The sequence below is a fragment of the Galeopterus variegatus genome, unplaced genomic scaffold (assembly GCF_000696425.1).
Source record: "Galeopterus variegatus unplaced genomic scaffold, G_variegatus-3.0.2 Scaffold5209, whole genome shotgun sequence".
NCBI lineage: Eukaryota > Metazoa > Chordata > Mammalia > Dermoptera > Cynocephalidae > Galeopterus > Galeopterus variegatus.
In genome coordinates this window covers 95,878-107,395 of record NW_007731320.1, presented here as the reverse complement: position 1 = coordinate 107,395, position 11,518 = coordinate 95,878, and the positions used below count along the sequence as shown (strand labels likewise).

The 11,518-nt window shown below is 35.8% G+C and overlaps 1 protein-coding gene across 1 annotated transcript in view; it reads right to left on the bottom strand.

Moving 5' to 3' along the window:
- The window catches only part of ABCA8 (ATP-binding cassette, sub-family A (ABC1), member 8), an 82,472-nt gene that overhangs the window by 50,849 nt on the left and 20,105 nt on the right, over window positions 1–11,518 (bottom strand). The window contains exons 4-10 of the mRNA XM_008589103.1: window positions 11,107–11,210; window positions 10,244–10,470; window positions 7,935–8,076; window positions 7,174–7,359; window positions 5,739–5,886; window positions 2,262–2,433; window positions 183–241 (exon numbers count right to left, since the gene is read on the bottom strand). Coding sequence (XP_008587325.1) covers window positions 183–241; window positions 2,262–2,433; window positions 5,739–5,886; window positions 7,174–7,359; window positions 7,935–8,076; window positions 10,244–10,470; window positions 11,107–11,210 — 1,038 coding nt within the window. The remainder of the gene's footprint in view (window positions 1–182; window positions 242–2,261; window positions 2,434–5,738; window positions 5,887–7,173; window positions 7,360–7,934; window positions 8,077–10,243; window positions 10,471–11,106; window positions 11,211–11,518) is intronic.

Below are 11,518 nucleotides of genomic sequence, written 5' to 3'. Positions count from 1 at the left end.
TTTTTTTTTAACTTTTATAAGGTAGAAGTAATATGTTGGAAGGGAAAACTTATGTGGTTTTCCAAATCTGAAATGTTACTAATTGCTCACCAAAAGCAAAGCAAATTGAGTTAAAATCAGGAAATCAATATGAATATAATAAAATATTTTCCCCCTTTTCTTCTTTTTTCTTTTTCTTTTACCTTTTAAAGCTTCTATTTTATCAGGCTTTCCTTTATATTCTTTTGTAACATTTCTGATTCTGAAAAAAAGAAAAGATGCTTAAGGTGACAGTTTTCTTTTGTTCGTAATTCTGAGATTGAAGGAATCTTATCTTCAGGGTACATGAAGATTTAGAACTTCGCTTTCATGCGGTTACGGTTCTGTGACAGAATGAGTTGGAATATTACTTGCCAATCTTGGCTGCACATTAACATCACCTGAGGAGTTTTAAAAATGTAACTGGGCTTGAGATCCATCAGCAGAGGTTCCGATTCCACAGATTAGGGTACAACCCACCATTAGCATCGGTGAAAAGGGTCAGGTCTGAACTGCAAAGCTAAGGAAGGATAGACCAAGAGATAAGATGGACATCCAATACTGAAAGGCTCATGTGAACCTCTGCACAGGTTGAAGATGTCTGGTTATCTTGAGTCACGGTCTCCAGAGGTTCATTAAGTGGTGGAGTAAGGAAGAGAGTTGATATGTCATAATAGCAAGAGCACGGTTTTCACGGTCCTATCCACCTGAACACATCCCATCTTACCACCTAGTAGCTCTGTTACCTTAACCAATGTACTTACCAGGTAGGTTTCAGCTTTTGCTGCCTGAAATTTACAGTGCTTCAGGATTTTTTTTTGGGGGGGGGTAAATAAAATATTTCACCTTGCATGCACAGTGCTTGTTTTGTGATAAATGTTCAATAAACATAAGATAATATTGGTTAGATGATGATGATGATGGTGGTGGAAAAGAATGAAATTAACCGATGCTGGGTGCTGTTATAGATCTGGCATTCTAGGCACTTTATCTGCATGGTCGTTTTTTATTCTACCAGGTAAGAATATCATCCATAAGCTAAATCAAATTTTTGTCTCTCATTTTGTCACCTACTATTCACCAAATGATTCAGGCTCCATTCATATTAAACTGTTTCATTAGATTTTCTCATTGCTGTTTTAATCTCATGTTACCATCAATCCATAGCATTTACAGTTGGATGATGTGCTAAAGAGATTGAAAAGATACAAAAAGAAATACACAAGCATATCAAATAAAGACATTTCTTTTTTCTGAGATGCCCTGCTAGATGTTAAACCTAGCGTAGGTTGCAGGACAAATATAAGTATGGAAGATAAATATGGAACAGGTGAAAATGAAAAAAGAGTAGGACTCCAGAAGCTGAGCAGCCTGGAGTAATCTGAGACTGTTCACAAGGGACCGACATGTGCTACCTGTTGATGGATGAGTAACATTTGAACAGTCAGGGGCCTTGAGAGCTTTCTTCCTATTTTCTTATTGGAAATAAAAGTTACCAGCACGCCCCAAAATGAACATTTTTTTTTTCCTTTTTCTCTTTTTTTACTGACCGGCAACGGGATCGCAACCCTCGGTGTTGCGCCCGCACTGCGCTCAGCCAGTGAGCGGGAACCGGTCTCCACATGGGATCCAAACCCTCAGCGTGAGCGCCACCATGCTCCCAAGTGGCGCACTCTCCAGTGTGCCACCGGGCTGGCCCCAAAATGAACATTTTGTTGTCACACAGAATGAAGATATATATGACCCTAAAGGGCACATTTTCCTGAATTCCATGTGTGTCTATCTCTAGGCCTAGTCTCCCTTCCTCTTCTTTACTCTTTCATCTTCTTTTAAAAGACAATAAATAGAAAAGGAAGAGAAGTTTAAATTGAGAGAAAAAGTGGGGACTATAGTAAATGAGATGGGGACAAAGTGGGAATAAGTGGGACCCGACCAAGCAATAAAGGTGGCTAAAGAGGGAGAAGAGAAACATCAGATAAAAGATTGGGAATCCGGGCAAGGGTTTTGTCAAATTATCTTCACTGGTGAAATTTAGGTTTTTATTTAACGTAAGTGTCAGCAACGTAAGACTGCAAGGGGTTGGTGAAGGGATTTCTCCTTAAAAGTTGAAATGGGAAGTGATGGATACAGCGTGGGTGAGGTTGGGTAGGAATGGTCTACAGAGCATAACACAGAACTTTGCTTGCCTCAAGTGCTATTTGCTTCCCAACCTTTGGTCTGTTCTTTAAGAGCATCCTTCTTACCTGATGGCTTCTTTCCCATGGAATTCTGGAGACACTGGTTCAAAAGAGTCATTAGATGAAGAAGGACCAGAATCTATTGCATCTTCTAGGGCCACACATTCAGCCTTTTGCTGTCGTGACCAAAATGAGGACTTCAGGAAACACAAGGGTGGATATCGATGTCCGTATTCATCTACATGACCAGGAGACAATTAAATATTGGGTCAATCACCACGTTAAGGGAGAGAGTCACATGCAAGCAGCATGACAATGCAACCCCTTTGCTGCTAAAACCTGAACATGTGGTCAACACAAGGTAATGCACATGGTTTGACATGTGTAGGCTTCATAAGGAAAAAAATCACTAAGATGTCTCTATTATAGTAATTGTTCCTATAGGAAGCAATGAAACTGTGATTTAAAAAAAAAATTAGGGAGGAATTTAAATAAATGTTCAGAATTTTCCTAACCTCAAGAAAGCCAGATATCGGAACACAAATGCAAGATATGCCAGGCATGCTGAACTCTGTCTAGGAGACCAGGTGTCATTACATTGGCAAAGGAAGAAGAAATTCAGACGTGACTATTGGATATATAAAACAGATATTCCAAGAGAAAATAGAATAGGATTTAACAAAAATAAATGGCACACTTGTAAGAAAGGGAGAGAATGAGGCAAAAGAATTTAAAGAATTTATTGAAACAACACAGAGTGTATTTTTTTAAAAAGTTACTTTGTATTTCTGCTTTATTTCATCCCAAAACAATAACTTTCCTCTGGAGTGAATTTATGATCTTATTTAATAACATATTGTCTGTAAACATCCTGATGGAAACAAATCCACAGTGCAGTTGCACTTTATTGTCACTTCTATTTTCTTACACTAGGAAACACTATTAAATACAAGAATCACATTCCTATGGTATTCTGCAACCGATCTCCACTCTAAGGTTGATGGATTTTCAAATTTATGTGTACGTTTCACATGTTCAGTCCTTTACACAGTAAATATTTTTCTGGATACCTGGCATCTGGTACGCCATTAGTTAGTACCTATCTCTTCCCCTCGATGAGGAAGTCTAGCAAATGAAACACGCAGCCATGCTGGATGCATTCTGCCACCAGATTTACTATTACATGATTCTGTTGTTTTATCCAGTTAATTTTTCTTTTTGTCACTTATATTTATTATCTTTAAAAGAATTTTGAGCAAAGTCACCTCTGGTCTCAAATTCAGTCTCAGTGAGTAGATAATCATTAGGAATAAAATTGAACAATTAAGTTATTTTGGATTTTAAAAACTTCCTTGTTATAGTAATAAAATAAAATGCTTTTGAAACTGGAAAAAGTGTAGGTGTGAAAAATGTCTTTGTGACTAGAATAAAATGTTGAGGAAGAAATAAGATACAGGGATGAAAATGTAGCAATACTTGATATTAGGTAACTTGATAAAACACATAAAATAGAATATTTAAAGTAATATCATTAAAATATGTTTGAAACAAGGACTAAAAAAGATTAAATATATATGTCACATGATGCACACCAAAAGAAAATTTAAATTGATTAGAGAAAACAGTTACCTAACAGGACACTATTAAACAATTATAAGTATAGTGACATCTGTTTGTGGGTACACTGGGAATAAACATGTTGGAAAAACAAACAAATAAGAAGGAAAATACAAGTAGCATCTTTTAAGATACAGAAGAAAAAAGGAAGAATTACTTATTACAAGAGTAAACCTCCTCAACTAACTGTGCACCAGGGCTAAAGACTCTACAATATAAACACAACAAAGGTTGTGATTTCACCATAAAAGCAGAATCACAAAAGCAGAACAGAGGAGAAAGTACTTATTTTTCTTAAAGTACTTATATTTCTTAAGTAAGCAATGCTAGCAAGGAATAGAAAAGCTTAGAATATTAGTAAGTGAAAAAAATTTTTTTTTGCTATAGCCAAATCATTTTTACCTGTGCTGGAAAAAATAAAATGAAAACATATTATAACTATTTCTACAATTCTAACTGTATAATAAATGTCTTAGCCAAAAATTGTAGACCCTGACATCTATTATTCTGGGTTCTTCTAAAAGGCAGAGATAGTTATCATTCCTAAGGGATTGTCTAAAAGACACATGATCAATTCCCTGCCTCAAGACATGGCTCTGTGTTTTTGCTCCCACCCTTTCCCCTCTTTGCTTTCTACTAGTGTTTGTTCATTGCTTTATTAATGAAAAACTCCTGGCATTCAGTCTTGAGCAGGAAATTCAGAGAGGAAAGATACAGGTCCTGCTTTGCAATGTAAAAGGAGGGAGAGAAAAGTGAACCAGCATCTCAGCCTCAAGTATTTACTGAGTCCCTAGTGTGTGACAGACAATGAGGCGGGTGCTTGGGTGACATCTGTGAACAAAACAGATTCCTGCTGTTGTGGAACTCATCAGAGTCTTGTAAGTTGCAAGGCAATAAAGGTGACAATTTATGTCATATTGAGTCTCCTATTGTGAAATTCTGCAGAGATTTTTCAATATAGGAGTGCCCTGGTCCCACCACTGATTAACTGAATCAGAATCTCTTCCAGATGAGCTGGGCTTAGTCATTCTTTAAAGTTCTTCACATGGTTTTGATGTGCAGCCAGGGCTCAGAACCAATGAGCTAAATAGTTAGACAAAAGCAGCTGTAAATTTCCATGATTACCAGACTCCTTTAGGAACTAGCTTTCTAAGCATCTCTTTAAAAAGTAACAGGCCGTGTTGGCAACACCAAGATCATGGGTTCAGATCCCCTTGCTGGCCAGCTGCCCAAAATAGAATAAAATAAAATAAAAACTAACAGGCCATAACAATTAGAGTAGAGTGAAGTTCAGACAAAGGTTAGTGATGATCCTATAAACAAAGAAAGATCACAGTGGTGTGCTGGACTTGCAGAGGGAGAAAGCATATATAGTTTTGCATGCAGGGGGAGGGTAGGGGAGGGAGGTCAGGAATTAATTTGGTGGGGGACATGGGTAATAATTGCAATTTGTGGTAAGTGGCGTCCTGACACTATTCATCTGACCATCACATCCTGGCCACAGGTGGTGAAGTTCAGCTTTGTACCCCATGAATATGCCTAATCAGTAAAATAAAATAAAATAAAATAAAGTCCAAACAAAATGTCAATACGAAAGTCTCCTTCTCAAAATGATGAAATTAGAAAAATGCTGAAGTACACCAATTTAATAAAAGAAAGCCCAAACAAAATGTCAATATGAAAGTCTCCTTCTCAAAATGATGAAATTAGAAAAATGCTGAAGTACACCAATTTAATAAAATAATTTGATGAGCAAAAAACAAGAAAGAAATGAACTAATCTGGCCTGTGGCAACAACGTTGTTCACCTTCTTCCTGTTGATGTACAAAGTGGTTCTTGAAATATAAATAATGTGTGTGTTAGGAGATTCATTTTAGGAAATAAAATTATGAAATGATGTTTGGTTTTAATCATATCACTACTCACTTGACAAAACTTTTTCAAAGTAAATCATCAGTGCCAGATAGAGTAGGGTATCAAATGCCAACATGAAATTTGTCGCTATAATTAGATTTGAGCCGCCCGATGGATCAGGAAATGCATTAGAATTCAAATCATAGTCCAAGTGTAAAAGCTGAAAATTAAGAAGTAATTAATTAAAGGAAATTAGGCTTATAATAAATGTTAAACAGTTAGGTCTGGCATAAGAATATGATGTCTACTTATTGTCTCATATTGGGAATAGAAAGTTAAATAAGGAGATTGCCTACCTTGTGGTTCCCAAATCCTTTGAAAGGCATGGACATGTGACCAACTATAATGTAATTTAGTCATTGCTATGATAAAAAAAATGTTTCAAATGAAATTGGAACAGTAGGAGGAGGTGGAAAAGTATGGGAAAAGATGACATTTGAGCTTGAACTTAGATAAACTTTTACCCAATAGGACATGGTCAAAAGGTGAGGTACTCCTGGAAAACGGCTTCATGAGGAAGAATTTACACAGTGGGGAGAAAGCGCTGGTGTTCTTAAGGAGGACCAGTGGGAAAACTGGGCTGTCTATAACGTTTAAGTTAATGAGTGCTTTATGATCAACAGTCACTTTGTTAAGGACTAAATAATGGATATTTAATAATTGGCATTGCCATTTAATTGGAGGGAAGGTAAGGGAAGTTCAGTAAGAATCAATTAAATAGAAAAGACATTTTATAAACAGAAACATAATTTACTAATCAATTAATGTGCTTTCAAGGTGTTTTTAACATTTCATTGAATTTTATTTTACTTTGTGGTTTTTACAGTCATATGTGCTCTTCTTCTTATTATTAAGTAATAATATGAACTGAAATAGTTATTTAGGATTAGATTTGTAATATCAAATTCATATTTAATTAATAGCTTAAGACAGCATGTTATTTTGTTTTATAGAATTACATATTGATCCTCCATTTTTTTNATAGAAAAGACATTTTATAAACAGAAACATAATTTACTAATCAATTAATGTGCTTTCAAGGTGTTTTTAACATTTCATTGAATTTTATTTTACTTTGTGGTTTTTACAGTCATATGTGCTCTTCTTCTTATTATTAAGTAATAATATGAACTGAAATAGTTATTTAGGATTAGATTTGTAATATCAAATTCATATTTAATTAATAGCTTAAGACAGCATGTTATTTTGTTTTATAGAATTACATATTGATCCTCCATTTTTTTTCCACTTTCTACATGGCTTATTTTGCTGGGCTAAATACTTTCAAAGCTTTTAAAAGTTCATCTTCGCAACCTCACAAGATTCTTCACTAGGGTTTTAAACCTTACAATGCTGAACATGAACATGACTGACTACAGACTACTGAATTCCAGACAGGGAAAATGTCTCAGACATGTCATTAATATACAACGAGACAGCTTCTCACCTGGGCCATTCCAAGCATGAAGGCAAAGGGGCTAAGAAAACTTAAAATCCACTCCACGGACTCAGGAAGATATCTGTACAATGCTGTGAATCCCAGACTCCCCAAAAAGACAGTGAGAAGGAACACGGCCAGGCTGGTGAGGAAAGATTTTTTTACCAAGACGCTCATTAAGAAAGCCAAAGCTATCTGAAATGAGAAAAGACCTAGTTGCTTTATGTTTCTCTAAGAATTATTAATAGCATAAAAAATAAGGTATTCAATATACAACATTTTAGTTATACTATTATTTTGTGTATAACATGCAAAACTATGTTCTGCACATTGTACTAAAAATTGGCATTACAAAACACCACAAACACCGAACTTTCAGGGATCATTTCTATAGTTTGTTACAGAACACCACAAATTAAATTGTACCTGCCTATAGAGTTTCACATGTAAACAGAGCAGACAGAAAGGAGAAGAGGTGTGTAGAGTCATCACCTAATGGGAAACCAACACTTCTGTATAACATGCAAAACTATGTTCTGCACATTGTACTAAAAATTGGCATTACAAAACACCACAGACACCGAACTTTCAGGGATCATTTCTATCGTTTGTTACAGAACACCACAAATTAAATTGTACCTGCCTATAGAGTTTCACATGCAAACAGAGCAGACAGAAAAGAGGTGTGTTGAGTCATCATCTAATGGGAAACCAACACTTCATTGTTAGACTAAGATTTGAATGGAGAGAAATTTAATTCACCAACTCACCAAAGACAATCCATACAGGAGAAAGAGGGTGAAGACCACCATGAAGCCAGTCAGAATGACAAACTGGACTGATTTTATAACAAGTGCCAAGAAAAAGGCCATAATGGAGATGAAACCAGCATAGAGCAAACCCCAGGAAAGCCTAATGTGGAAACAAAATGTTTTTAGTATTTCTTGTTCAGTTGAAAAAAGAGAAACTGACATGACTCTAACACAATTTTTTCATTCATTCGTACATTCGTTTAGCAGATATTTATTGAGCGTTCTAGGATATGTAAATACAAGGCAAAAGTTTGGGGCAGAATTCTTTAGGAACTTGGAATTTTTTTTCCTAACATTTATTCCAGAAATACACATATACATCATTGTGAAAAAAAAAAAAGGAAAAATTAGGTTTTCAGTCTGGTAGATTTTGGTTCAGACATTTTGTCCGTAGCAGTTTACTCGTGACCTTGGGAACAATCCCTAGCCACTGTATGATTTCTTTATTTCTCTTGACAATAGGAAGAACTTGACGGTGAGGACTCAACAAGGTGATGTTAATTAGGACACTGTCTTGGTTCATGGCAGCTCCTCAATGAATCTCAGATCCTTTTCTCCTCTCTGGGAACTCTGTGTTGTAAAAAACTTCACACATTTCCTTAGAGGTAAGAAATTCTTCCTTATGTGTACTTCTGTCACCTCTTTTTCCAAAAGCTGTTTTCACCTTTCTCAGGATGGGTACACCAAGTAATCGACATAGTTGCCTTTAATTTCATTCATTTTCTATTAAGATAGGATGCTAAAAAATAATCCCATTTCTTTTGTCTCAGAATAGTTTCCTTTCCTCATCAATTTCTTTATCTTGTTTTACAATATTCATTGAAAACAGTAATAAAACAATAACAAGTAAAAAAACTTTAAAAAACAGCTGAAAAGCCAACAAAATAATAGCTGACACATATAGCAATTATTATATGTTGGGGAACGTTTAAGAACTTTGCAAATATTAAATCATTTGATTCTTACAATAGCCCTATGAGGAAATACTGTTATTGTCCAGAGGAATAAAGGAATTATAGAGTGGTTAGGGAGTTTTCCCAAGGTCACAGAGTAAAATGCTGCAGACAATATGTTTGAGCCAAAATCTATCAGACTGAAAACCTTATTTTTCCTTTTTATCACAATGATGTGTGTGTGTGTATCTCTGGAATAAATGTTAGAAAAAAGAATATTCCTAGTACCTAAAGAATTCTGCCCAAAGCTTTTGCCTTGTATTTACATATCCTAGAACACTCAGTAAATATTTTTCTCATTTTGTAGCGAGATAACCTAATGAACAGGAATGTTAAGTAACCATTTTTAATATCCAGGCATTCTGGCTCTGGAGGTTGAGATTTCACTGCTCTGCTTTATTTCCTTCCAATATTAATTCAGTAAAGAAGTCAATATTGATTTAAAAGATTTTTTAAATCCCCTAATTTAAAAAATTTGTTTTCTTTTTCATTGACAAGTAAAAATTGTATATTCTTATGGTGTACATGATGTTCTGCTATATAATCCCCTCTTTTTACGTAGGTATTTCCAAGCCACTGTCCTCTAGATGGAGCAGAATTCAGTGCTGTTGTTCAGTACCCTGCTCCCAACAGACCAAGTATAGAGTTTATAGGATTTAATATGGAAAGGAACTCTTCCAGGCTTTTAATTTGTTGCCATCTGCACAATCCACCTTCCTCCTCAGCTTCTCTGTTATTTCATTTCCTCCTCCCTACAAACCGTACCACTATGTCTTTTCAGTCAATTATTCACAAGTTCTCACGCAGAAACTTGTTCATTCTTGGAATTACTCAACCTCTGACATTTTAAATTCAAACTACCCAGCCTCGATTCACCATCCTATTCTGCCAGCTCATTTCCTCAGATACACCCGTCGTGTTTTCCAGTCTCAAAGGAGCTACTTACTGATCCTGGGCCTCTTTTTTTCCCTTTCAGTCCCGTCCTTGCTTGAATTCCACCTCTATCTGGCACAGACACCCATGTAACCTTTTCTCCCACCTTCTTACCAGTAGACTCCATGGCCACCCCCCATTATTCCTGCTTCACAATCACCCAGCAAACCCAAATCTGATGTTCTTTCTTCACTCAAAGAAGCATAGTAACATCCACCCTCAGCCTGGCAAACCTTATGCCAAGGACAATTTATTCCATTCATGGCGATAAAAGAAAAAGTAAAAAAAAAAAAAAAATCATTAGGTTTCATAAAGATGCTTTGAAGATGCCCACTTTCCCTGAATTCTTCCATTCATTTATTTGTGCGACATTCGTCTCACCAGAATGCTGAATCTCGAAGACCCATCATTGTCATGAAGCCCTTCATCCTTTTCCTCTCTCTTGCAATATTAATAGATGCATAGTAGGTGAACGGGGAAAAGGAAATAATGCAGATGAAAATAAAAAGGTCAGTTATAATCCCTGCTTGACCAATGAAGGAATGTATCTTCATATTTTTTCCAGTAACTGACATCAATTCCTCCATCGCTGAATGATTTGTTGTCACCTGAAGTAAGAGAATAATAAATAAAATTTGAATATTAATGAATGACAGGCTCTGTTTCCTTTTAGTCATCTCTTTTCCTATGTGTGTATAATTGGTCTGTTGGGATCTGATGCTAGCCTAAATTTCCACCTTTATGTCATGCCCTTGGCCCACTGGGAGCTTAGCGTCCAGGCATCTGAGCTACTCACGGTTTCCAGATTTCACTATGTGTTTTATCACCTCCCTGCCTAACATGGTTTGCTGGAAATACCTCTTCTGGCCTTATATATTTAGTAAACCCCTGACCTCAAGCCTCAAGTTTAAGTGTTATTTCAATTAGGAATTCTTCCATGGCATTCAAGGCTGAGAAGCTTTTGCTTATTTACTTACAAGGACTTTATTTACACTTCCATGAAAGCCTACTTCTGTTCTAATAATTTTCTTGTTATGTGCCTGGCTTCCTGACAATGTTGAGTCCCCGATGGAGATAATTTTTCTCTATTTGTGTCCGTATCCCTATCACGACATGTAGCAACTTTAGAAAGCGTTGTTGTAAAGACACAAATGAGAAAATGAAAGAACAGGGCTGTTTATATTTTCTCCCATGAAACTTTTGACACCTCTAGCATTAGTTTGCATTGGATATTTTGTACTCACTTCTATAATAGCAGCATTAATGGCAGCTTGAAGAGCCACAAAACCTTCCTTCCAGAATACTGAAACTTCACAGTCAATATCTTCATTTATTTCATTACAATGAGCTTTGTGAAAAAAAGAAACCATAACTATCATTATGGGTATTTCAATCTTGATTACAGGAAACAGTGGACTTTATAACGGCCTCTAATTCCAAATGTTCCTATTTTGACTCAAAGCCTATGAAAACATATATTATAGCAACAATTTTCAAAATGAGTTAGGTGCAGCACTCCCAAGGAATGAACGCTCTGTACTAAATTATAACACTGTAAGATTTTTCACATCATCTTTTGTGCTTTTCTGCCAATCAAGAATTTTGTCTTTTCTAATTCTTTTTTTTTTTTTTTTTTTTTTTTTTTGTCTTTTTCCA